Source organism: Podarcis muralis, chromosome 1 (assembly GCF_964188315.1).
Source record: "Podarcis muralis chromosome 1, rPodMur119.hap1.1, whole genome shotgun sequence".
Taxonomy (NCBI): Eukaryota; Metazoa; Chordata; class Lepidosauria; order Squamata; family Lacertidae; genus Podarcis; species Podarcis muralis.
This window is the reverse complement of record NC_135655.1, coordinates 21,946,989-21,974,166: the sequence shown is the minus strand read 5'-3', so window position 1 is coordinate 21,974,166 and position 27,178 is coordinate 21,946,989. Positions and strand designations below refer to the sequence as shown.

General features: G+C 45.4%; 1 protein-coding gene across 1 annotated transcript in view; it reads left to right on the top strand.

The window, feature by feature from the left end:
- UNC79 (unc-79 subunit of NALCN channel complex) overlaps positions 1-27,178 on the top strand; it is a 129,980-nt gene that overhangs the window by 44,253 nt on the left and 58,549 nt on the right. Inside the window, exons 13-29 of the mRNA XM_028717104.2 lie at positions 1,163-1,334; positions 1,995-2,225; positions 2,737-2,927; positions 4,594-4,717; positions 6,986-7,126; positions 8,282-8,518; positions 9,448-9,675; positions 10,673-10,814; positions 12,024-12,103; positions 12,671-12,819; positions 13,819-13,976; positions 15,226-15,407; positions 16,856-17,057; positions 18,315-18,494; positions 19,778-19,843; positions 21,206-21,492; positions 26,039-26,221. Coding sequence (XP_028572937.2) covers positions 1,163-1,334; positions 1,995-2,225; positions 2,737-2,927; positions 4,594-4,717; positions 6,986-7,126; positions 8,282-8,518; positions 9,448-9,675; positions 10,673-10,814; positions 12,024-12,103; positions 12,671-12,819; positions 13,819-13,976; positions 15,226-15,407; positions 16,856-17,057; positions 18,315-18,494; positions 19,778-19,843; positions 21,206-21,492; positions 26,039-26,221 — 2,953 coding nt within the window. The remainder of the gene's footprint in view (positions 1-1,162; positions 1,335-1,994; positions 2,226-2,736; positions 2,928-4,593; positions 4,718-6,985; positions 7,127-8,281; positions 8,519-9,447; positions 9,676-10,672; positions 10,815-12,023; positions 12,104-12,670; positions 12,820-13,818; positions 13,977-15,225; positions 15,408-16,855; positions 17,058-18,314; positions 18,495-19,777; positions 19,844-21,205; positions 21,493-26,038; positions 26,222-27,178) is intronic.

The window sequence follows — 27,178 nt, the reverse complement described above, 5'->3', positions numbered from 1 at the left end:
AGCACCAAGGGTCTGGAGCTACTTGTTCACTGCTTAACCTTCTGCCTCTGGGACTTTGTAAAGTAAAGGTAAAGGGACCTCTGACCATTAGGTCCAGTCATGGCCAACTCTGGGGTTGCGGCGCTCATCTCGCTTTATTGGCCAAGGGAGCCGGGGTACAGCTTCCGGGTCATGTGGCCAGCATGACTAAGCCGCTTCTGGCGAACCAGAGCAGCGCACGGAAACGCCATTTACCTTCCCGCCGGAGTGGTACCTATTTATCTACTTGCACTTTGACACGCTTTCGAACTGCTAGGTTGGCAGGAGCAGGGACTGAGCAACGGGAGCTCACTCTGTCATGGGGATTCGAAGTGCCAACCTTCTGATCAGCAAGCCCTAGGCTCTGTGGTTTAACCCACAGCGCCACCCGCTTCCCACTTTGTAAAGTAGATGTCTCCATAAAACAATTCATGGACAATAATACACCAGATGAGCTCTTACAGTTTGTAATATAGCATGAGAACAGGTTACTTAATGGACTGCTTTTACTAATAATGAGGTTGCCCGGATCCTGAGATCAGCTTCAGAGGCCCTGCTTGTCAACCTGCCTATAAGGTAATCAGAGACAAAGCCCCATGGTTATATAATTTCCTCCCAGATGTTATGCATATGACCCCATCAGTGCATGTTTTTAAGCAGACTCAGAATAAACCCACTTTTCAAGCTGCACTTTCTCTTGCAGCAGGGGTGGGAGACTTGTGGCCTTCCAGATGGTGTTGGACTACAACTCCCATCACCCCTGACCATTGGCTGTGCTGGTTGGGGCTGATGGAAGTTGTAGTCCAACAACATCTGGATGGCCACTGGCTCCCCATCCCTGTCTTTGAAGATTTATATTGGCGATAATTCGTAAGTGTCTTAATTTGTTTTTAGTAAATTTTTCAGTAAGGGTGTGCTGGTGGCCCATGAATTATCTTAGACACTGCTCCTTTAAATTGCTGCTTTTCTTGAAACATGATACTGTATACACTGGAATTTTATTTTTTTATAGAAGGTGCCTTGTGAGGAGGGGTTTGCCATAAAATCAAAGGCAACAGGGAAAAAAATAAAATAATAAATGTGGGGCCTTGTGCACAGCTGTATTTTTGGCATCTGTTTAGAGACACCTGATGTTGTTGTTTAGCTTGCTGAAGGAGGCTGAACTCCACGCAGAGCAACGGGAGTATGAGCTGAATCGCAGGAGACAGCTGGGCTTATCCTCTTCACATCATTCTTTGGACAATACAGACTTTGATAACAAAGATGATGACAAGAACGACCAGCGCCTTCTGAGCCAGTTTGGAATTTGGTTTTTGGTGAGTTTCTTTTGCTTTTCCCATTCTTCTTTTTCTTCTTTGGATTCTAAAGAGATTACTATAATATAACAATTTATTGCAGAGCTACATAGTCTAGAAAAGCAGATATGAAACAGAGTTTGTGTAATTTTCCAGAGTCACTTCTCAAACAGGTTTTGTAGGTTATGGAAATAGTAATAATAATAGTAGTAGTAACTATTATTATTTATACCCCACCCATCTGGCTGGGTTTCCTTCTAACAAAAGATTAAAATACAATAGACCGTCAAACATTATAAGCTTCCCTAAACAGGACTGCCTTCAGATGTCTTCTAAAAGTCTGGTAGTTGTTTTTCTCTTTGACATCTGGTGGGAGGGCATTCCATAGTGTGGGTGCCACTACCGAGAAGGCTACAAAACCTGCAGAACTTACTTGATCTGAGACCTTAGCAGGGCCAGGAGGGTTTAAGTGGGTCTTGCTTCTTTGTTTAACATTCACATACTGCTTTTCCAAGTAGTGTTGCAAAAGCTTGATATCAGCCTTGTCCCTCCTCGTGGTCTTTTTCAAAGACTTTCCAGTTGCACACATCCTAACGCATCTCTTTCCTCCCACTGCAATGAGAGTGATTGCAAGAGAAAGCTGGAACTTACTCTGACTTCTAAACAAAACATGTTTTCCAGGTAAGCCTTTGCACCCCGAGCGAGAACACCCCCACAGAGAGCTTGGCTCGGCTTGTGAGCATGGTCTTCCAGTGGTTCCATTCCACGGCCTACATGATGGATGACGAAGTTGGCAGCCTGGTGGAGAAACTCAAGCCCCAGTTTGTCACCAAATGGCTGAAGACAGTGTGCGATGTCCGGTTTGATGTCATGGTGATGTGCCTCCTTCCTAAACCGATGGAATTTGCACGGGTGAGGAGTCTGTCCATGTTTTCTTCTGTCAGTAGCTTGTTATGAACTGTATTCTGAGTGGAGGTTGACCCACTGGGGAGAATGGAGCGTTGCCCTGTCAACCTCGCTCTGCTTCCAGCCAATCCCCTGCCCTACCTCCTTTTTTTCTGGAGGGTGGCACTATGAGCTGTTATTCAGCACCTCCTTAATCTCGGTGTTGCCTTTCTGGAACTCAACAGGGAGGGGGAGGGGGAGGGGGCAAATCAAGAACGAGCTCCACTTACTCATGGCCTCTCTACCTTCCGTCCTCCAAGTCCCAGTGGGCACAAGCCATCACAAGCTCTTTGGGCCACCTCAAATTGCAGAGTTTAGCTTCACTTTCATTGTTCTTCCTATAGGAGAGAAGAAAATGTACTGTTGTTGATTATTCAGTAGTGTTTCATGACTGCATGGTGCCATGTATGTGTTGGGCTGTTTTGAAGGGGGGGAAAGAGTCCTTAATGAAGTCTTTCCCCCCTATAAATTCCCTTAGGTGGGTGGATACTGGGACAAGTCCTGCAGCACGGTGACGCAGTTGAAGGAAGGTCTGAACCGGATCCTGTGCTTAATTCCGTACAATGTAATCAACCAACCTGTGTGGGATTGCATTATGCCAGAATGGCTGGAAGCCATCAGGACTGAGGTGCCAGACAATCAGCTGAAGGAATTCAGGGAAGTATTAAGGTAAGTAGGAGGATGTGGAAGCTTTCCAACTTTTGGTGGAGGCTTCTGTGCATGTGTCAATCAAATTGCAGAGGGGGAAAAATGGCATCTGGGCTTTCAAAAATAGAGCGCCAAAGTTAGTTACTCTTTAAAGGTAAAGGTAAAGGTACCCTTGACCGTTAGGTCCAGTCGCGGATGACTCTGGGGTTGCGGTGCTCATCTGGCTCTGTAGGCTGAGGGAGCCAGCATTTGTCCACAGACAGCTTCCGGGTCATGTGGCCAGCATGACTAAGTCTCTTCTGGCGAACCAGAGCAGCACACGGAAACGCCGTTTGCCTTCCCACCGGAGCAGTACCTATTTATCTACTTGCACTTGATGTGCTTTTGAACTGCTAGGTGGGCAGGAGCAGGGACCAAGCAATGGGAGCTCACCCTGTTGCAGGGATTCGAACCACCGACCTTCTGATCAGCCAGCCCTAGGCTCTGTGGTTTAACCCACAGCGCCACCTGTGTCCCATAGTTACCCTTTAGTCCATTGTATTTATATATATTGCTTCACATATCTGGAGGCACCCTGAAGTGGCTTGTAATGTGGAAGAGGGAATGCTTTAAGCTTCAAATCCATCAGTTGTGAAATTTGGGGTGCTCATTACTTCTCAACCATTGAGTGAAGCACAGGTGGTTTCTTTTCAATAAGCAGGAGAATTGATTTGGGGCCAGTGCTCAAATTATAGGGGATCAGAGGGTCCTTTGCCCTGTTCACCACTTTTGATGGTTTTTCTGTAGTCATAAATGTCTACAGATGGTCCATGGTTTTAAAATTGAATGGAGACAGGGTTGGTGGTTCATGCTTCAGATTAACCTGATTAATCTAAGGATTGTTGTATATGGATGAGTAGTTCTATTTGGTTTTCAATTTGCATCATGCTGTTTTTGCAATCTGCCCTGGATTTTACTGTGGAGCACAGGCAAGAAATATTATAAAATAATATTTAATGCTGGTTTTTACTATTGGTTGAAGGGAACATTAGACACACAGGTCCTGCTTTATGAAAATTCACTCTGCGAAAATTCACTTATCTGAACATAAGGTATTAGTACCCAAACTTCACTACAGATTCAGATACCTGGACAGAAAGCATGCTTTCCCTTCTTGATTGCCTCTTGCTGGTAGGCTGAGGGAGGGGGGAGAGACTGGACAAATCAGAGATCATTTTTGTCTGGGTTCCCCCTGCTTTGGCAGGGTGTGTGTGTGTCAAAATTCTGTGGTTGCGAATGTATTAGAAATTTCCCCATAGGAACCAGTGGAAATTGTTGACTCGTTATGCGAACACTTACCTAAGGAACGAATTCCAGAGAACGCATTGTGTTTGTAAAGCGGAACCTGCAGGTATTTTATTTCATATAGCAGTAAACTATATTGAGAGGCACCTTTGCCTGACGGCCATTTATAGGTTTGACAAACAAACAAATACATATCTGAAGAAGTGTGCATGCACACGAAAGCTCATACCAATTAAAAACGTAGTTGGTCTCTGACGTGCTACTGGAAGGAATTTTTTTATTTTGTTTAAACAAATACAGAGGTTTCGTTCTTCTCATGTTATGTACAACTTTTGGTCTTTTGTGAAAAGAGCTTGCGAGAAGAACTTACTGATAAGCCCTTTTTGTCTTTTGTGCTTTGTAGCAAAATGTTTGATATTGAGCTGTGCCCGCTCCCTTTTTCCATGGAGGAGATGTTTGGCTTCATAAGCTGTCGGTTTACGGGATATCCTTCTTCTGTACAAGAGCAGGCTTTACTCTGGCTTCATGTAAGTGCTCCCCCTTCATTCCTATGATCAGGTCAACGTTGTCTCTGTACCAACAGGATTATAATAATTCACCAACCCTCATAGTTAAACATAGTTACCATAGTTAGTGGTGCCCTCCTTGTGGAACGCCCTACCATTAAATCTCAAGGAGATAAAGAGCTGTAGAAGGCATCTGAAGGTATTGGGAGGTTTTAAAAGTTTGACGTTTTATTATGTTTTTATTGTTTTGCTGGAAGCCGTCCAGAGCGGCTGGGGAAACCCAGCCAGATGGGTGGGGTATAAATAATAAAATAATTATCATTATTATTTTATTAACACTCTGTTAGCAGCAGCATGACTTTTACGTATCAGTATTTATTGGATTTTCGGCCTGCCTTCCCAAGCAGAGATTTGGTCTGCTTTGTAAACCCATTGCTGTTTTGGGGGGGTAGCAGGGCCTGCCTGCTCACGAGGCATGCTGAGGCAGCTTCCTTGGGTGGAAGAACCCCCAGAGACAGTCCCCCCCCCCCGCAGGTGCCCTGCCTTGCTGCTAGCAGAGAAGTGGCAGCGGCTTCTGGTTATATCTTGCAGGTGCCACCATGTGACCTGGGTAAGTGAGGCTTCGACGGGGTGAGCCAGTGGGGCGGCACATCCCGCTTCTCCCCTGTCATTGAAACAGTGTTAGAATTCCTGCTCCATGATTGCAGTCATGGGATTGTTGTCTTTCACATGACGGTATATGTTTTGACTCTACTCCACAGAGTGGGAAGTGATGGAGACAGGATGTTTGTGTTACTGTGTTCCGTGAAGTGGGACTGTTGTCCTTTGTTCTTTTTCTCTTTGCTGTCTGATGCTAGAGAGAGAGGAAGCCATGTTGCAGTGCTTCATGTATGTTTATATGTAAATAAAGTAGATTAGCCAAAATGCTGCGTTGCTGAGGTCTGTTACGCTTGATGCGCAAACTCTGCGGATCCCTAAGTGTGCCGGTGTCGGTTGGCATCGGTCGCTGTGATGTTCAGGTGGAAGAAAGCTTTTGAAGCTCCCGAACAATCGACCAGGAGGGAGAGAACATGCCAGTTGGGCATGTGTCTCTGCCAGGGTCCTACTCGAGTGTAGGCTGAGCTCCTGACAAACAGGACATGCCGCCTCTGGGTGGTAAGATTTTGCTGTAAGCGAAGCATGTGCCTGCGAGCCAGCAAGAAAATTCCATTTCATATCTCAAGAGCTATAAGCAGCATTGTCAGGGACTGGTCTGGGGGGGGGGGCGAGACTGAGGAGGAATGGTGGAGACCGTCCCCCCTCCTCCTGAAGCTTCCAAAGAAGAGGAAAGCAGTATCAAATTACAGCAGTGGTGTGAGGAAGGTCACATCTCATAGACAGGTGAACAGAAGAGTTGGGAGGTGTTGGGAGAAGAGAAGGAGATAGAGCTGCCAGCTGACACGTTATCACTGGAGAGCATTTCTGACCCCTTCTCCCAGAACATGGCATGCATTGAAAGTGGAAGAGCAAAGGACTCAGAGACAATTAGCCCCTGGTGGCCATCTTAAGGGGAAGTGGGGGAGGAACTCAGTTGGAGCAATGCCATTAACCCAAGAGGCAGCGTACAGAGGCCTCTCACTGTGAATATTAAATAAAGACTCGGTAAGAGCTTCCTTGTCGACTTCCTTGGCTGTCTGCCATGAGGGGAGGAGGGGAGGATCGGAATTCACTGAAACCTGACAAGCATGTTGAGATTCTTGCATTGCAGGGAGATGGACTAGATGACTCTCAGGGTCCCTTCCAACTCTATGATTCTAAGTCACTACCCTTCAGTCTTGTTACCTCCTCTTCCACAATATGGGGATAATACAGCTTCAGGCACCTGAGGCAGCAGCCTTAGGCTGTGTGCACAATACAGCTTCGTCTGGACCCAGTGCACTCCAGCCCCTGGTGTTGAAAGCCATGTATGCATGATATTATCACACTAGGCAGGTTCAGATGAACCCAAATGCTCCATTTTTAACTCCCAACAGCTTCTGATGGTGGGTCAAAACTTACAGAGGTTCCTAACCAGGGATTTTTTCAGCCAGAACTCATTGTAACTCAGTTCTGGCATCTCTCAGGAGGGCACCAATGCCATTATAAGAGAACAAGGGAGGGGTTCATGGTGAGTTCTGGCACCTCTTTTTTGGGAAAATGGCACTCCCCTACATTAAATGCCTGCTTAAGTTCACTGTTCATTTTGGCCTAGTGCTAATATTAGCATTCACTGCATTTTTGGTCTGAGAACTCTCTCTCTATCTCTTTTAGGTGTTGTCTGAATTAGACATTGTGGTCCCTCTTCAGTTACTGATCAGTATGTTTTCTGATGGGGTTAATTCTGTAAAAGAGCTGGCAAATCAGAGGAAATCAAGAGTAACGGAACTAACTGGGAACCTTGCAGCTCGAAGGGTAATTCATTATCAGTTTACCTTTATGATAAGAGGGAAAAGCATGTCTCACCTCTTTTGGCAAAGGTAGCTGGTGAAATCCAGTGAAAACGTAGCGTGTTGTTTTCTAAACTCCACTGAATTCAGTGACACAAGAGTATGTAGCGTTTGAAACTGAACACACTTACTGAGAAGTAAACCATGGTGAACCTGGTGAGGCTTAATTGCATGTACAGATGTGTTTATGATCAGAGCCAAAGTTGGATGTGATTTCATCCTTTGCAGTTTTATGTTGTAAACCACCTTGTGATCTTCAGACAAAAGGCAGTATATAAATGTAATAAGCTTTTAAAGACTTTTGTGCGATTGGTTTTATTTTTAATTAAAAATAAATAAATGTAAATGGTAGGTGCATTGAGTGGTTTCAACCTTTTGCCACTTGCTGGGGTTCCATTCTGGAGTGCCCTATTCCCCAATCCCTGCTATTTGCATAGGGAAGGAAATTTGTTTGTGTGAATGGGAGCTTCCTTCCCAATACAAAAAGCATGTGCCTAGGGCCCAATCCCTAGGGTAGTAAAAGGTTAAATTTTCCCTCTACCAGGTTCCCCATTGAGATCAGGTTCTTTGAGCTTGCTGTTTGCTTAAAAACATTCATGTACTTTCTAATTGTGTGAATGGTGTCCCACATCTTACTTGATCCTAGGTCACATCATTCTAATATGATTTAAGTCAGACAACCTATATTTCTCTGTATTATGCCTGTGAACAGTTTCGTTTTAAGAAATACTTCATCAATCCCAGTAAGACATTTTTAAACCACTTTGTAGATGTGCTTAGGTGTGATTTCTGGGAAGATACCTTTGAGATATTGTTGTCACCTTTTTCTTTCTTTATTTTAAAGTGATGTTTAACTAATGTGCAGTTTGATCAATAGCAGGTAATAATGATGATCTCCATGCTGCTTTTTGTTTTTAAAAAGGTTTTGCTCCATAGAAGCCTGCTGTTAAATGCACAGAAGCAAGGCAGGGCATTTCTCCCAAATCATTTGACGACCCTACTTTAAAGGAACTGTCTCCTTGTTTCTGTTGCAAAATGTTGATGTGTTTGCTTCATGCTAGTCAGTCCACAAGAGCTTAGCATTGATTTTGTGCATGTTGGGTTCTTCATACTTCTCTAGGTGAGCATTGCCTCTGATCCGGGGCACAGAGTTCAGCATAATACACTGAGCCCGTTCCCAAGCCCATTTCAGAGTCCTTTTCGCAGCCCCATGCGAAGCCCCTTCCGTAGTCCTTTCAAGAACTTTGGGCACCCAGGAGGAGGAGGAGGAGGAGGGAGGGCTATTGACTTCGACTGCGACGATGAAGAAATGAATCTGAATTGTTTCATCCTGATGTTCGATCTCATCTTAAAGCAGGTGACAATGCAAAAGAGAATTCTGGCATTTTAAACGAGGACGGAAATAAAGCTCCAGAGTGATGCATGAGTTTCTGGAGGGTTATCTAATAACGCTGTTGTTGTTTATAAATGTTGTACATGGGAACCATGCAATATCCAAGAGTGCGAGTCACTTGTGATGCTTGGTTCTGCATTTGCACATTGAGATTTTGGATGCATAGAATAGTCTCAGCTTGTTTTCCGAGATCCGGTTTGCAAAGAGAGGAACACCTATTAGTGTAATGGGTGGCCCAGGAAGTTGCATCATTCCTTGTTACCTAATCCATGTTTATGTTAGTAGCAAACAATGTAGCCCAAAGAAAGTGAGAACCTGGTAAAATTGGACTTCACAAGGTTGTGGATGCATTTCTTCCCACTTGAAGTTGGTGCGGCTTTGGGACAAAGCAAATCACATCACATGCTACCAACCCCAGGACCTAAGCTTCCTTTTCTCTACTCATATTATTTGCCATTATTCGGGCGATCTCCTCCAGCCTCACATTTTGTAGACTGGTTAGAGAACCTGTGGGACACCAGCCACCTCTGAACTCAAACTCCCCTTAGCCCCTGCCAGTATGGCCAACAGTTAGGGATGTTGGGGGCAACATCTGGAGGCCCCAGATCAAGCCACCTCTGCTTTATTCCCCTGATAGAGATTGTTTACTTTCAACAGCAGCTTGGCAAGAAGAATTTCAACAGTTGCAGTTTTTCCTGGCATGGAGGAGTGGTGATTTTCACCTGTTGACGTCTGCTTCTTACGCAGCTGTTTTGAACGGATTCAACATCTGTCTTTCTTTTTTTTAAGAAAATAAGTAGCCTAGGAGGTGCTTACTTATAGATTTTGTTTTATGTCAATAGCGTGTATTTCAGTTGCTTTGTTAATTATGCTCCTTAAAACTTGCTTTTCAGATGGAATTGCAAGATGACGGCATTACCCTGGGTTTAGAGAACAGCATATCCAAAGACATAATTTCTATAATCAACAATGTGTTCCAAGCCCCCTGGGGTGGCTCTCATACCTGTCAAAAAGACGAGAAGGCCATTGAATGCAACCTGTGTCAGTCCAGTATCTTGTGCTATCAGCTGGCTTGTGAGTTGCTGGAGAGACTAGCCCCCAAAGAAGAAATCCGGCTAGTGGTAAGCGATAAACAAATGTGCAACACTCAGCGCACACTGTCCTTGATGTAGTGTTCAAGCAACACCTCTTGCTTGTACCTGTTGTAGACTCAGGGGTGCTTTGCATATTGCCTGGATGGAAAGATGCATGTGTTTAAGTGTGTAGAAACCGCTTACTTTTGCCTGGCTAGAACGGAGCCTATTGTACGAAGTTAAGAGTTGCAGCCAATGCTCTCCTTGCTTTTGCCTCTGCCCTGTCCACCCCTGGAACGTGGCTCCTGGAAGGTTGCCAACCAGCGAATGTGGCCCTTGGGCTATGAAAGGTTCCCCGCATAACCACCCTGCTCTGGCTGGCTAAGGAGCCATGCGCACAATTATGAGTGTGGGGTTCTTCCCCTGATGCAGACACCAGGACTGACTATTCATAGCGCCATTAGAAATTAGCTGTTGCACCAATCAGACTCTGGGAAAGGAGAGCGTGGCAGGGAATCAGTTCAGTTCCTCCCACTTCCTGCTCCTCCCTGCAACGATTGCTGACTTTTTGATAGGGCAGCACACATGGATAGACCTTAGCCCTGATACTGAATCCTGGCTTGCTTGCCTGGTTTAGTACACTTGTACCTTGGTTGCAGAACACTTTGGAACTTGTACGTTTCAGCTCCTGAACGCTCAAAAAAGGAAAGTGAGTGTTCCGGTTTTCAAATGATTTTCGGAAGCTGAACGTCCGACATGGCTTCCACAACTTATGATTGGCTGAAGGACACTCCTGCAGCCAATCGGAAGCTGTGTCTTGGTTTTCGAACAGTTCCGGGAGTCAAACGGACTCCCAGAACGCATTCTGTTCGAGAACCAAGGTACGACTGTATTTAGTAAATACAACACAAAAGTAAAGTTAAATCTGCTGTCTGTTGATCCATCTTAAGATGTCTTAAGATGACCTTCTAAGGAATGCTTGATCTAAAAACATGTGAATGTAGGCATCTGAAAATCAACGTCATTCCATATTTGGCTTTTGAAGGAACCTACAGATAATCTGGAGGACAGTCTTCTAGATTCTAGACCTGAGTTCATTATAGGAATTGAAGGGGAGGGAGAGAACAAATCAGCATCGAAGCATGGAGAAAACCCAGGAAATCACACAGAGACAACGGAAAACACAGGTAAGCTGGAGATGAGCAACCGTGTTTCAAAACTTTACAACCACCTGGATTTTACGATGGCCACCAAATCTAGCACTTGTTTGATGGCATGAATTCAAACTCTTTCAATACACCCATGCCATACATTTAAAGCACTCTTATACCACACTTCAACAGGCACGGCTCCCCCACCACCCGCACAAGAATCCTGGGAATTTTGTTTGATCACGGGTGCTGGGTATCATAACTGTTTGAGGGGCCTGCATCACAAGTTGCCCCTCACTCCTGTGTCAAAGAAAAAACATTTGGCCTCCACAAATACAAACAGCACAGTTGCTTGTGGGGCCTAGGCAATCTGAACATATAACACCACTTTTATATCTGCTACACTGGTTGCCAGTGTGTTTCTGGGTTCAGTTTAATGTGCCGGTGATTACATTTAGAGCCCTAAATGGCTTTGCACCAGGTTATTTGAAAGACCCCCTGTACGAACCTGCCTAGACCCTAAGATCACAACAACAACGAGCCAACCTATGGTCACGTAAAGCATCCTCAATAAACACACGAGACTGTGTTCTTAGATAAATAAGGTATACTATTCATTGTATCAAATTTCAACAGAAGTAACTCATAAAGTTCAACAAACGAACAAAGCAGAAGACCCAGTGGATCAGAATATTCTCTAGTCAGTTCATGCATGAGGTCCATCCGTGTTATGGTGTCTATTCCACCTGTCTGTTCATAAAGTCCAAACAAGCCACATGAAAGGTTGTTACAGTTCCACAAAATCCTTTCACAGAGTCTAGACAAGGCTATTGGCCTTGTTTTGCCGTCCTGGGCTTCATCAGTAGTTAAAGCACATTGAATAGTATACCTTATTTATCTAAGAACACAGCCGGTTACATCTTGTGTGTTTATTGTAGACCCTAAGATCAGGCACAAAAGTCTTGATGGATGGATATGATCTGTCAGGTTGATGAACATGAGTGACAGGGCCTATTTTGTGCTGGTTCTAGCCTTACAAAATGCTTTCCTGCTGGAACTATGCCCGTCTCCCTCACTGACTGTTTTCTAAACAGGCCTTAGAAATTTGGATGTTCCACCTTGCTTTTAATTTTTGCCGGTTTATTTTACAAGAGATCATAACTGCTGCTGATATATGGGAACTGTGGGTTTCTTTCTTTCTACAAAATTGTCTGTGAACCTTTGCATATGCCTTTTTTATAGCAGCCATCAAAAATGACACTGAGAGGAAATTCTGTTACCAGCAGCTTCCAGTGACACTGAAACTTATCTATACAATATTGCAGGTAAAGTTTAACTTAAAAAAAAAAAAAGTATTTGTGGATTTGATTATGTCACAAAGTGGTCTCTTGATAGGACACTCCCATTGAATAATGATTTTGCGACTGGTAAACTGTGGGGCACAATTTGTTTGATCATTTTGATAAACTCTTTAAGTGGAGGGGGGAAGTAAGATAAAGAGGTCCCCCAACCCACTGGAGAAGATTTCGGGTGCAGAAGGAGGGGCGGGAATGACAAAAATGAAACCACATTATGTAAGTAGAAGTTTGTTCCACTTGTATGCTGATATTGTATTTCTCCCTGAAAGTGTGTGTGCTTTTCTTTTAATAATGTTTACTGGTTTTCAGTAGTCACAAGCACAGACAATCTCCCAGAAAGTATTAACATACATGCAGCTTAAATTGCCCTGAGTCTCTATTGCTATTTATGTTAATATTAGTTCATGGTTCAATTGATGCAGTTCTGCTTTAGCTCAGAATTATAGTACCAAGTGCTCTGGTCTTATTACTTCTGCTTGGTGTTTCTGATTAATTGCATGGTATTTTGTCTGCTTGTTTCTAAATTTGGCAAAGGAAATGGCACGGTTTGAAGAGCCAGATATTCTATTTAACATGCTCAACTGCTTGAAGATTCTCTGCCTTCACGGAGAGTGTTTATATATTGCAAGGAAGGACTACCCACAGTTCCTAGCCTACATTCAGGATCATATGCTGATTGCCAGGTATACTATTTTCGCCCAAGAGAAGTGTTGATACTTTACATGAAGCTAGTGCAAGCTTGTAGGCTAAAGCAGCAACCAGGTGTTTTGGACTGCAACTCCCATCAGCCCCCGCCAACATGGCCAGTGGTCAGGCATGATGGGTACTGTAGTTCAAAACATATGGAGGACCAATGTCAGGGAAGACTGGGCTAAAGCCAATCAGTTATGGGTGACAGGTAACAAACTACTAAGTGTTTCTTTTAAATCTGCATTGGGGAACCTGTAGACCTCTTGATGTTCACAGGATCATAGAATCGTAGGGTTGGAAGGGACCCAAGAGTCATCTAGTCCAACCCACTGCAATGCAGGAATCTAAGCTAAAGCATCAATGACAGATGACCATCCAACCTCTGCTTAAAAACCTCCAAGGAAGGAGAGTCCACAACCTCCTGAGGTTCCACTGTTGGTGGACTCCAACTCCCATCATCCCCTGCCAGCATGGCTAATGCTCAGGGGTGGTAGGAGTTGTAATCCTAGAACATCAGGAAGGCCTTCACCCCATCCCTGTTTCAAGTCCATTGTTAGATTCAAACTAGTAGTTTGTGGAGGGAAACCACTGAGTTCATTAAATTCACATGCAGGTGATCAAAGGTAGAAATTGTGGCCTTGTAGATAGTCCTGGCCGTATAATTCTGAATACCAGTTGAGTTGTTGAAGACCATAGGAGGTCTGACTGAGCTACCCTGTATATAGGAGACAGTGTCAGCACACATCATTTGCTTATCACTCCTATTTTAAACCTGCCATTTGAGTGGCAAGATAGTGGTACATCTGGGTGTGGTGGGAAGATAATTTCTCCCTGCATCTCCTTGAGGGAAAACAGTGCTGGAACTGGGTTCTCTGGCTCTCCAGGGAGGAGTAAGAAGTTCCTGGAGCAGCTGTTTCCATTGTGCTCTCAGCAAAGTAATGCAACCATTTTGTGAAGTTGGGAAGATAAACAGATTGCAATCTCTTCCCCAGCTTATGGAGAGTTGTCAAATCGGAATTCTCTCAGCTTTCTTCGCTGGCGGTGCCCCTCCTTCTTCATGCTCTGTCTCTCCCACATGGAGCTGATATTTTCTGGACCATCATCAATAGCAACTTCAACAGCAAAGACTGGAAGATAAGGTTTGAAGCAGGTAAGCTTTTAACATTAAAAAAAAGATGTAAGTGTGGAATCTGTGGCTCTCCAGAACCTTTGGACTACAACTCCCATAAGCCCCGGTTAGCATGGCCAACAGCCAGGGATGATGGGAGCTGTTGTTGTTTCTGTTTATACCATTTCTGTTTTTGCGCTTCCTTGCATAGGAGCCCTGGCCAGCAAACAACAGAGCAAGAAAGCAATACAACTAAAAATAATTGAGTTGTGCAGTGGTCAATGTGGCACCTGGGCCAAAATTGGTTAACCCCCTCCCCATGTGAATAACAAATGCCAGCCATTTATTGCCAAGTCTTTTGTCATGAACTGAATGGGGGGAAATGTGAGCTTTAAGCAAAGGAAATGAAACAAACCTACATATTTCCAGATATTTATTGCATTAGAAAATGCAAAAAGCAGCTGGCTATGGTGTCTCTCCTTACTCTAAAAAGGTAAAGGTACCCCTGCCCGTACGGGCCAGTCTTGACAGACTCTAGGGTTGTGCGCTCATCTCACTCTAGAGGCCGGGAGCCAGCGCTGTCCGCAGACACTTCCAGGTCACGTGGCCAGTGTGACGAAGCTGCTCTAGCGAACTGGCACCAGAACAGCACACGGAAACGCCGTTTACCTTCCCGCTATAAAGCGGTACCTATTTATCTACTTGCACTTAAGGGTGCTTTTGAACTGCTAGGTGGGCAGGAGCTGGGACCGAATGATGGGAGCTCACCCCGCCGCGGGGATTCGAACCGCCGACCATGCGGTCGGCAAGTCCTAGGCGCTGAGGTTTTACCCACAGCGCCACCCGCGTCTCCTTACTCTAAAGCCACCTATTTTTCTGGTTGTAAATTGGTGCCAGAAACCCAGGATTACACCTTTCCAGTGCCCTATTGCTTGCTGAACCTCTCGCACTTTCTGCTACGATGAAACAATGGAACATTTAGCTAGCCAAAGACCCACTTTGACCCGGAACTGACTGGCACAATGACTATTATGTTAGTTACAACATCCAAAATGTTTCTGTCGAACCTTTCTACCCAAAGCTGAAAAGGGACCTGGAAGTGAACGGAAAATGTGGGTCTTCTTTCATGGGTGTTCTCTCACAAAACTTCCCACGGGCATCTGATTGGCCACTGTGAGAACAGGATAGTGGACTAGATGGGCCGCTGACCTGAGCCAACAAGATATTTATGTTCTTAATGTCTGATTAATGTGTTCTTTTCTTTATCTTGGGACTTTGCTGTCTGCTGCAGTGGAGAAAGTAGCTGTGTTGTGTCGGTTCCTGGATATTCACTCCGTGACCAAAAACCACTTGCTGAAGTATTCCTTAGCACATGCCTTTTGCTGCTTCCTGACTGCTGTTGAGGATGTCAACCCAGCTGTGGCTACCAGAGCAGGCCTGTTGCTAGATACCATCAAGAGGCCAGCTCTGCAGGTAGGTTAACAGTGGCAAAGGAAACATGGTCAAACCCAGCAATATACCAAACGGAAGAGTCCACGTTTTCCGAGCACAATTGTTGGTGCTGACCTTTAAAGCCCTAAACGGCCTCGGTCCAGTATATCTGAAGGAGCATCTCCACCCCCATCGTTCTACCTAGACACCGAAGTCCAGCGCCAAGGGCCTTCTGGTGGTTCCCTCACTGCGAGAAGCCAAGTTACAGGGAACCAGGCAGAGGGCCTTCTCGGTAGTGGCACCCGCCCTGTGGAACACCCTCCCACCTGATGTCAAAGAGAACAACAACTACCAGACTTTTAGAAGACATCTGAAGGCAGCCCTGTTTGGGGAAGCTTTTAATGTTTGATGCATTACTGTATTTTAATATTTTGTTGGAAGCCGCCCAGAGTGGCTGGGGAAGCCCAGCCAGATGGGCGGGGTATAAATAAATAATCCTCCTCCTCCTCCTCCTCCTCCTCCTCCTCCTCCTCCTCCTCCTCCTCCTTCGATTTTCTGAGTTTGCTTTCTTGCTAGGGGCAAACATGTAAAAGATGCGGTTCAACCCGTTTTGCGCAATCTCTCAACGTTCTTGATGAAATTGCGATATATTATTCCGTCCTATGGGGAGGAATAACATTTTTGTCACCTGCGATGAGCTGTGTCAAAGCAGCTTGGCTCCCTGCCCATGCCACCTGCCTGGAATTAAGCCCCCATATACTAAAAGGGTGTGTGGAAGCATTATAAGCAGCAGAGAAAGTTGAGGAAAGGGAGGCAGGAAGGGGAGGAAGGGCCAGTGAGAGGACAATTGTATGGGAGTAAAAGGGGCGGCTAGGAATGATGCAGAAAGATTGTAAGGTTGGATAAATGGTTTGTAGGAAGTGGTGGGGGAGAAGCTGCCCCAGCTGATTTCCTATGATGTGTTGGGGCTGTTAGGTCCCACGGCAGAGACCAGGAGTAGATCTAGGCCATGGGTTGCCCACACAATGCCTGCACCTGCACCTGCAGAGGCTCACAAGGTTGTGTGCCTCTGCCTCCCTCTCCCCTTGAAATTAGGTTCAAAAGTAACCTTCAATTTAGAAGGAGCTGGGATAGCTCAGTTGGTAGAGCAGGAGACTCTTAATCTCAGGGTTGTGGGTTTGAACCCCATGTTGGCGGTTCTCAACCTGTGGGTCTCCAGACGTTGTTGGACTACAACTCCCATCATCCCTGAGCTCTGGCCTTGCTAGCTAGGGGTGATGGGAGTTGTAGTTCAACAACATCTGGGGACCCACAGGTCGAGAAAGGCTGGATTAGATGATCCTCATGGTCCCTTCCAACTCTACAGTCCTATGATCTAAGGCTTTTTTGAAACCTAATTGTAGTGGCTGTGGAAGGTGTGTGTGAGCCCTAGTGACACCACAATTAATGTTTGTGTGTTTTACCTTTGCTTTTTCATTTCTCCTCTCTAGGGCCTTTGCCTTTGCCTTGATTTCCAGTTTGATACTGTCGTCAAGGACAGGCCCACCATCCTCAGCAAGCTTTTGCTGCTTCATTTCCTCAAGCAAGACATTCCGGCGTTGAGCTGGGAATTCTTTGTGAATAGGTTTGAAACCCTCTCTCTCGAGGCACAGCTCCACCTGGATTGCAACAAGGAATTCCCATTCCCAACGAGTAAGTGTCACTTCCCGACGTGACTTTTTGGTGTGGGCGGGTGTTTATGTGGAGGGGATAATATTGTTACAGTTAAATGTTCCTCCCCTTTATAAGGCCTTCTTGTTACAAACATGGGGGTAGAAGGCCGTATCATAAAAGATACGGCCGTATCATAAAAGATTGAGGTGGAGTACAACATTGAAACATAAAACTCCACTTTAAAAAATAGAGAGAATCGTCAAAATGGGGGTAGAAGGCCCCATGTTTGTAACAAGAAAGGCTGCTATATGTTCTGCTTCATTGCTGAGGGAACCGCTCCCAAGAACACCTGTTAAATTTGTTGATAATTCCAGAAGTACAGCTCTGCCTTTATGGGAACTACCTTATGGGAGTGAAATTCCCTGCCCCAAAAGTTCTTAAAAACCAGACAAACAGAGGGAGTGGCCTGGTTCATAAACCATGGTTTATCTGTCATGAAATCAGGACTAGCAAACTCTGGTTTAAGAACTCCCTCTAAATTAATGTATGAAACCAGGATCTTGCGCATATAACCCTTTTATATATTTATAAAGTTAGTTATAAAAGTATTTTTATACGGCCTATCATAAAAGATTGAGGTGGAGTACAACATTGAAACATAAAACTCCACTTTAAAAAATAGAGAGAATCGTCAAAATGGCTGGTTAATAAAAAAATTGAAAAGCTGCATTGGCCTGTGGGCATCAAAGGGTCTTCTATGAGATACCTGAAATGGTCACTTGACTATTACATTTACATCACAACTGGAAACATAATTGTTTAGATTTTCTGCAGACTGCCTCTGGTATGATGTTTTAATGTGTGATGTTCTGTTGTGTTTTTGTATATTTTGTTGGAAGCCACTCGAGTGGTGGCTGGGGCAACCCAGTCAGATGGATGGGGTACAAAATATTAGTAGTAGTAGTAGTAGTAGTAGTAGTAATAGAAAATTCTGGTTAGAAACCATGATAGCTTTGCTGAAAATGACTGATTTTTTGTGGGATGGGATAATAATATCTGAACTGGTTTCCTGTATCAGATAAAGTTGTTTGTGTAGATGTTGGGTGAGGCACATCTGAACTCCACATTTACTATCCGTCTGTGCTCATCTGCCAAAGGAGTGGGGCTGACAATCCGAAATCCTTCTTTTTCAACTAGATGCACATGGTGCTTTGAAGGTGTGGGGTTCCCTTGGAACAATTTGGTCTGGAATGTGCCAAGAAATTAAACTTGACTTGTTTCATTCTATTCAAAAAGCGATTACGGCTGTCCGGACGAATGTTGCCAACTTAAGCGATACAGCAATGTGGAAAATCAAGAGAGCTCGGTTTGCCCGGAATCGACAGAAGAGCGTGCGCTCTTTGAGAGATAGCGTGAAGGGCCCAGTGGAATCCAAGAGGGCACTTTCTCTCCCAGAAACCCTTACAAGCAAAATCCGTTGAGTATTGTCTCTCCTTCAGTCTCCTTTCTTAATTCAAATCTGTTACCACATTGCTTCTAGGTGGAGACTGGTTTTCATGCATGTCTGAATAGGTTTCTCTTTCAGATGGATGTGAACATTACTCCAGTAGGTATAAGACAGAAATTTTGACAAAAAGGAATACTGACTAATTAATTCTTTCAACTCTTGTTATTAGAACACTCCACAGCATGTTCCTCAAAGTACTGTTAATAATATATGGGACATCATATGAATTATAATCTGCTACATAGGTTCCCAAACTCCCCTTCCCACACAGACCACTTGCAAGTTGCTGACGTATTTAGCAGACCACTTACTGATGTTCCTGCCTATTTGTATCTATTGTAAGGTGCTATGATTTTTTTCTTGTGTTTTTCTTGTTCCGTTTCATTTCTTATATAGTATGTTTTACTGTATTGCAGTTTGAACTTGATAAATATCAAATTGTAATGCAATGTAAAAATTAAAGAAGTAGTAAAAAAACAGTTAAAGATCAATATGAATATTTAATATGATGGATGCGTCATCTCTTGTCTTCAACCACAAATCCACAGACACTTTGTGGACCACCAGAAGGAAGCTTGGACCACATTTTGGCAACTCATGATGTCCTAGATGTTTCTGACACGGGTGGCGCTGTGGGTTAAACCACAGAGCCTAGGACTTGCTGATCAGAAGGTCGGCGGTTCGAATCCCCACTAAGGGGTTAGTTCCCATTGCTAGGTCCCTGCTCCTGCCAACCTAGCAGTTCGAAAGCACATCAAAGTGCAAGTAGATAAATAGGTACCGCTCTGGTGGGAGGGTAAATGGCATTTCCGTGTGCTGCTCTGGTTCGCCAGAAGCAGCTTAGTCATGCTGGCCACATGACCCGGAAGCTGTCTGCGGACAAACGCTGGCTCCCTTGGCCAATAAAGCGAGATGAGCGCCGCAACCCCAGAGTCGGTCACAACTGGACCTAATGGTCAGGGGTCCCTTTACCCTTTACCTTTATTAAGCACATACATCATATAATCACAGAACTGAAGAGTTGGAAGGGACCACGAGGCAATCTAGTCCAGCTCTCTGCAATGCAGGAATCTTTTGCCCAACATGGGATTCGAACCCACGAGAGTCTCATGCTCTACTGACTGAGCTGGAACTCTTTAGGTTTTTTCAGTAATAGTTACAACATGTGCCCTGTCACTGAGTTAGGGGTGTGGCTGCCGAGAGACTGTCTTTCGTCTAATATTAACAGGCCTATATTTTTATTTTTATTTAGCTAATAGGCTGATGAGGCATGAGCAATCTGCTCCAGCACTTGGTGGGACACCAGAACAAACTCAAGGTACATGCTGTGTTTGTGTACAGTACATGATTGGTTCCAAGACAGGAGAGGAACATTTATGCAAATATTCAGACATTTTGAGGGTGAGAAGGAGGTGTGGTTCAGTCCAGTCCTCACAATGATCATGTTTAGCATCTAGACAGTGATTTAGAAGAATAGACCAATAGGATTGTAGAGTTGGAAAGGACCCCATGGATCTTCTAGTCCAACCCTCTGCAAGTATTGTTCACTGGTAAATATATGGAAAGGATTGTGTCCTTTAAAAAAATGTGGGGTTAGAAATAAGAAATCAAATTCCACCCACCCCAGTGCCTACTTTGTTCTCCTTGTTGCAGTTGGGTAAATATAGTGCAGAGGAGTGCAGTAATTAAATAGTACAGTAAGGCAGGTGGTTGGAAGAAGAAAGAGACTTAAGGTTTGTTACTCCTGGCAGACAAAGCCATTCTGAGTATAGGCTTTGCAGTATGGAGGCACGAGCACACGCTAGCTCATAAGTGGACTAACAAACTTGGAGAAAAAGCAGGAAGGAAGCATGAGCCTCAGTTTGCCCAGTATACCTGAAGAAGCGTCTTGACCCCCATTGTTCAGCCCGCACACTGATGTCCAGCTCCGAGGTCCTTCTGGTGGTTCCCTCACTGTAAGAAGTGAGGTTACAGGGAACCAGGCAGAAGGCCTTCTCGGTAGTGGCACCCGCCCTGTGGGACGCCTCCCCATCAGATGTCAAGGAAGTAAATAACTACATTACCTTGGTTCTCGAATGCCCCAGAACTTGTACGTTTTGGCTCTCGAACAGTCGAAAACTGGAAGTGAGTGTTCTGGTTTTCAAACGTTTTTGAGAAGCCGAACATCCGGCGTGGTTTCTGTGGCTTCCAGTTGGCTGCTCCTGCAGCCAATCAGAAGCCACATCTTGGTTTTCAAACAGTTCTGGAAGTCCAACATTCCGTTCGAGAACCAAGGTGTGACTATATCTGACTTTTAGAGAACATATGAAGGCAACCCTGTATTTGGAAATTTTTAATGTCGAATGTTTTACAATTTTTATGTGGTGTAATCCGCCCACAGTGGCTGGGGAAACCCAGCCAGATGAGGGGGGTATAAATCATTCATTCATTCATTCATTCATTCATTCATTCATTCATTCATTTATTTATTTCTGTCTGTCTGTCTGTCTGTCTGTCTATCACTCCCCATTGGTTATGGTAACTTATTTCAAGCACCACTGCTTTACTCCCAAGCCTCCATGCCTATAAACATCTCAGGAACATGCCAAGACTCCTTCAGGGGGGGGGGCGTTTAGTTTACATCTCCCTTGTCCCACCAGCCATCTATGCACTGCAATGTGTTCTTTTTCTGTGCTATTAGGGCAGCCTTCTCCAGAGAATGACAACACCATAAAGGACCTCCTCCCAGAGGACGCTGGCATTGACCATCAGACTGTCCACCAGCTCATCACAGTGTTGATGAAGTTCATGGCCAAAGACGAGAGCAGTGCAGAGTCGGACATCAGCAGCGCTAAAGCCTTCAACACGGTCAAGCGCCACCTGTATGTCTTAATGGGCTATGATCAGCAGGAAGGATGCTTCATGATCGCTCCTCAAAAAATGCGCATTTCAACATGCTTCAATGCTTTTATTGCGGGGATCGCTCAAGTAAGTCAGTGTCCAATTCCCTGCATTTTTTATTATTATTTTGGTGCAAGCCACTGGATTACCTGTTCATGACTTCAAGGCCAGCTCCAGGTTTCTGTGGCCCCTGGGCAACGCAGAATCAGTCAGCCCCTTCCTCCTCTGATCAGGCAAGTAATAAAGGCTGTTGAAAAAAGATGGTACTGGTGTTTTGGAGGGATGTTATAACCACATGAACCCTACTTCATATCTCAGCTCCCAAGCTACCAAGGCAATGCTCTGAACCTTGCCTGGAAAATATGTTAAGCCTGGAAGACTGTTCCACAGAAAACCATGGAAATTTTGGCACTGATTTTCCTATGCCCTGTTGCCAGTAACCTATTTGCGATAACGCAACAACCAGTTTGCAAGCAAACCCCCTGTCTGGAAGCACCGTAGGTCTTATAAAGGATGACGGTGTTCATTTCACAAAGCAGAATTTGCAAGAGAGACAAGAATGTGGTTGGAGACAGGGTGGAGTTCAATGTAGTGCTCAGGAGATGGTTCCATCAGCGCAGGAGTTTCTGCCTGCCAGATGGAACAAGCTCCCTTCTCCTCTTGCATATAGTTCTGGAGCAGATCTGGGGGAGCAGGGAGATGGGGGGGGGGAAAGCCCCATTGCACTTGTGAGTGTTCTTGCACTGGTTTCCACTACCAGAATGAATCTGGCCTTTTATCAGCCTTTTGAATAGTCAGTTCAACTTTTCAATTCCTTCTTCAGAGAAAACCGGTTTCTGAAAGATGTTCTTTTCATTCATTTGGATATTGCTGCTGCTTTCAAAGGGGGTGGAGATGCCTTATAAACCTGAATATCATTTAGATGCTGGTCCACCAGAGGGTGGTGTTGGACAGGTTTTTGTGAAAGAGACTGTAGCTGTGACCTGCCTGGATATCTCTTGTTAAGGCTGGACAGTATTAAGTCCTAGCAGGGATGGAATGTTAACTATTAAGCAAAGGAACATCACCAAGCAAGTAGGCTAGAGCAGGGGTTGGTGACCTAAGGCCCATGGGCCAGTAGCAGCCCACGAGACTTGTCTAACTGGCCCATGGCAACCCCTGCTGCCGCCCCCGCTCTAACCGGTGTGGCGTGGGGACCGACTTCCAGGTTGATGGCACCTTTGCACACGGGTGCTCCTCCGACCCCGATGTGCGCCGGAAATAGTGTGTGCGCATGCGTGCAGGATGGAGAAGCACCCATGCGCATGTGCATATGCTATTTCCAGTGCACTTCTGGATCAGAAGAGCACTGGTAATAGCGTGTGCACACGCACATGGGCACTCCTCTGACCCGGAAGAGTGTGTGTGCGCACACACTCTGGCCCATCCTTCGATAAGGTTGCCGACCTCTGGGCTAGAGCATAATATGGGCAAAAGTGTCCCAATATAGATAACACACCCATGCTGCTCCCTGCGTTGGTTTTCTATAAATGCCTTGTGGTTGAGATGGTGATTGCTGTTAGTAAGAGGGCCTAAGAAGAGTCCTGATGTCAGCACCCCATGTCCCACATAGTGGCCAGTCAGGTGCCTATGGTAAACCCACAAGCAGCACGTGAAGGCAACATCCCTCTTCCACTGCTGTCCCCCAAAACCGAGTATTCAGAGGCAAGCTGCTGCTAATCCCAGAGGTAGCCGAAAGCCATCATAAGAAGAGCCTGCTGGACCAGGCCAATAGACCACCACCTAGTTCAGCATCCTGTTCTCACCATGGGCACCCTGGTGCCTGTGGGAAATCCTCAAGCATGGATGCAACAACACTCTGCTTACCTGTGATACCCAGAAACTGATATTCAAAGGGGTAGCACCTCTGGAAGCAGAGGGAGAACATAGCTAGCTTGGCTGGTAGTCATTGTTGACATGCAGAGGGGCCGGGAGGCCAGCTGGCAAGCCCAGCTCGGACGTCTCCTTCCATCGGCCTGTGCTTTGACGTAAATCAGCGACCCAAACTTCAAAAGCCAGGGCACGCAATTAGCAGAGTGTACTGCACACACAGAAGTAGGCGTGAGGCGTAAGTCATGCTACAGCTACAGATTTATTAAACATAAATCAGAACAAAGGAACATGTCGTCTCTCTCTCGTGTCGTCTCGGAGAGAACAGCAAAAGCAAAAGCTATACACAAACGGAAGTTCCCAGCAAGCTGTGCTGGAATGTAAACAGACATATGACATGCAACAATCTCATGCCTGTTTGTTAAGGTGGAATGAAATTCTCAACAGTCATTGATGGCCCTCTTCTCCACAAACTTGCCTAAACCTCTTTTAAAGCCATCCAAGCTGGTGGCCATCACTGCCTCCTGTGGGAGCGAGTTCCATAGTTTAACAATGCATTGCATGAAGAAATCATTTCTTTTATCTGTCCTGATTCTTCCAGCATTCGGCTTCATTGCATGTGCATGAGTTCTGGTGTTGTGAGAGAAAGGAGAAAATATTTTTTTTGTGTGTGTTCCCCTTTCACCATGTTCCTCCTTAGAGCTCTTGTTTCATTCTTCCTTCCACTTGCTTCTTTTCTCTCCCATGTGGCTCCAGAGTGTATATGGAGCAGGAACTTTCCCTGTACTTTAATTCTGCAAATGTGCCACGTGTGTATTGATGGTCTTTTACGGTTAACGGCTGCACTTGGAATAGCTCTCCTGCCAGGCACATGCACCATGTGTGCGTTTGGGGACCCATCACTACACATTTGCAGGCACATAGATTCAGTCCATGAAAGGACACTTGCCAATCATAGCGAGCGCTGATTCATATTTTGTCCGGGCGAGCTAAGCAACGAGCTTTGAGGGGGGAAATTGCCTGCAGCAAACTATGAAGTGACAAGTATCAAAGTGACAGTGTCACGGAAGATGACTCCCCATTCTGACACCATGCAAGAGGCTAAGGAAAACGGCAGCTTGTCTCTCTGGACATTTTCCAGGTGATCATGAGAACGCAGCTTTGAATTTCCATTAACACTCAGCCCCGCCAATTAAAACTGGCTCTTCCTGATCAATAAACACACAACCCATTGTCAGGAGCTCAGCCTACACTCGAGTAGGACCCTGGCAGAGACACATGCCTGACTGGTATGTTCCCTCCCTCCTGGTCGATCGTTCGGGAGCTTCAAAAGCTTTCTTCAGCCCAAACATCACAGCAACCGATGCCAACCGACACTGGCACACTTAGGGATCCACAGAGTTTGCACAGTTCGCATGACAGACCCAGCAACTCAGCATTTTGGCTAATCTACTTTATTTGCATATAAACATACACGGAGCACTGCAACATGGCTCTCTCTCTAGCATCAGACAGCAAAGAGAAAAAGAACAAAGAACAATAGTACCACTTCACGGAACACAGTAACACAAACATCCTGTTTCCGTCACTTCCCACTCTGTGGAGTCAAAACATATACCATCATGTGATAGGCAACAATCCTATGACTGCAGTCATGGAGCAGGAATTCTAACATCCATTCCTAATCAGAATTGCTTTCCATGGGCCTGTCTTTCTGGTTAGTGTGCACAGGGTTGCCGAAAGCTGGGCAAGAATGGGGTGAATCAAATATTGTTGGACTATAATTCCCATCATCCATTGCCATTGACTATGTTACCTGGAGCTCATGGGAGCTGGAGTCTAACGGCATCTGGTGGGCCACAGGATTCCCATACCTAGCCTAAAGCTTTTGTTGGCTGCTCTACTATGGGGTGGGCAGGGAACCTTTTTTCAGCCTGTGGCAGATGGAGCCAGAGGCAAAAGTGGGCAGAGTGGTGACTGCAAATCTTCCTTTATGCAGGAGGCTGCTTTCTACACACACTCACAAGCAAGAGTCATGAGCAGAGCTCAAGGACCCATTCTAGCTAAGTAAAAACACTCAAGGAGGGTGTGAAGCAAGGCTGGTGAGGGGTGTGGCCTGGGGCAGGGGCATAGCATGGGTTAGGGGGTTGCCGGGGCGATTGTCCTAGGTGCCAGTCCTGCAGCACTTTGTAAAGCTGGGATCTGATCAGTTCCCAGCCTCGCAAAGCAGCTTGGGGAGGGTGGTGTGAGAATGGCGCCTTGGATCCCAGGTTTGTTCTCGAGGGGCTGAGATCAAAGGGTGCAAGGCATCCTTCTCACGCCACCCTCCCCAAGCCACTTCGCAAGGCTGGTATCTGATCAGCCAGTGCCCTATGCCAATTTTGCGAGGCTGGGCTTGTTCCAGCCTCTCAAAGCAGCTTGGAGCTGGTGTTGCGTTGGCTGTGCAGGCTGTGCTGGCACATGGTGGGCTTCATTCGCCTTCCGTGCCCCACTCTCTGCTAGCATGTGTGCCCCGGGCACCATAAATACACGCTCTGCCACTGGCGTGGAAGAGGCCAAAGAGTGAGGAAGAGAGGCCTGGATAGGGTTGCCTTTGGACCCTGGTTCTGAGGCCTGCTGATCTACCAATTTAAAGCTTGCAGTCATTTTCTTGAATCATTGCCAGTGTTTTTCTTCTTCTTCCTGATGCCTTTGTTGCTATTATTTTCTAAAAAATGTAATTTTAGTAAATGCTCTAAATTCTAAATTGTGTGTTCATTTCTAGGTGATGGACTATAATATTAACCTGGGGAAACACCTCCTCCCTTTAGTGGCTCAGGTGCTGAAGTACTGCTCATGCCCTCAGCTCAGGCATTACTTCCAGCAGCCGCCCCGCTGCTCCCTCTGGTCCCTGAAGCCCCACATTCGGCAGATGTGGCTGAAGGCGCTGCTTGTCATCCTGTATAAGGTAAATGCTTCTGTGTTGCTTGCCTGAGTCTTTCCTACAGCAACCGGCATGGATCCTGGGTAAGTATAGTGGTAAAAGACAAAGGTGCAATCGAGAGCATGGCTGATACCTCCAGCCCTGTCCTGTGTGGTTTATTTAACTCGGAACTGTTTTCCGTGGGGCTCTCAAATGACGAAAGAAGCATCACTAGCGAACAGCCTCCTAAATGTTTTGAGGCAATGTAGAAATATTTAAAATAAGAAGTAAAGAAACATCATTGCAGGTGCTTTTGTGAGATGACAGACAGGGTTATATGCATAGAAAACCCCCCCCCACTACATTTATAGCATTCTTATTTGTTTCCTATCCCTGTAGTTCACCAGTGTCTAATACTATATTCCCTTAATATTCAACTGCATTGATGAAAATTGAGCAACATTCACTGATTTCCATCCACTTGTACAACTGAAATCTGCTTGTGCAACAGTGTTTCTTTCCCCCTGCTCTCCAGCCCCCCACATGCCCCCCAAATTGCCAACACCCCTTGGAAGCTGCAGGGGGAGGAGAGGAAGGAAAAGCCCCATTGCATGAATGGACACTTGCTTCTGCTATGTTGGATCTTATCAATTAAACGTCACAAGAACCATAAGGCTTTACTCATGGAAATATTGCTGCTCTGCAGGCTGTGGAGTGAGAGTGTAGAAGCCTGTGGATGAAAATGGTGCACAAAATAATAGCAATACATGACTAGCTTGGTGGTGTTACAAAAACCACTGGCAGTCAAGGGGACCTGTAAACCAGACTGGAGGTGAGCCGTATACTTGATAAAATAACTAAAGCGAACTAGACTTTGGGTGAGTCACATCATTTAATAAGGGCAATTTTATATTGCCAAATAAAGCTAATTTAATTGCTTGTATTTATATATTTTTACAAAATAACTCATGTTTTGGGAAGAGGATCATTTTCAGCTGCTAG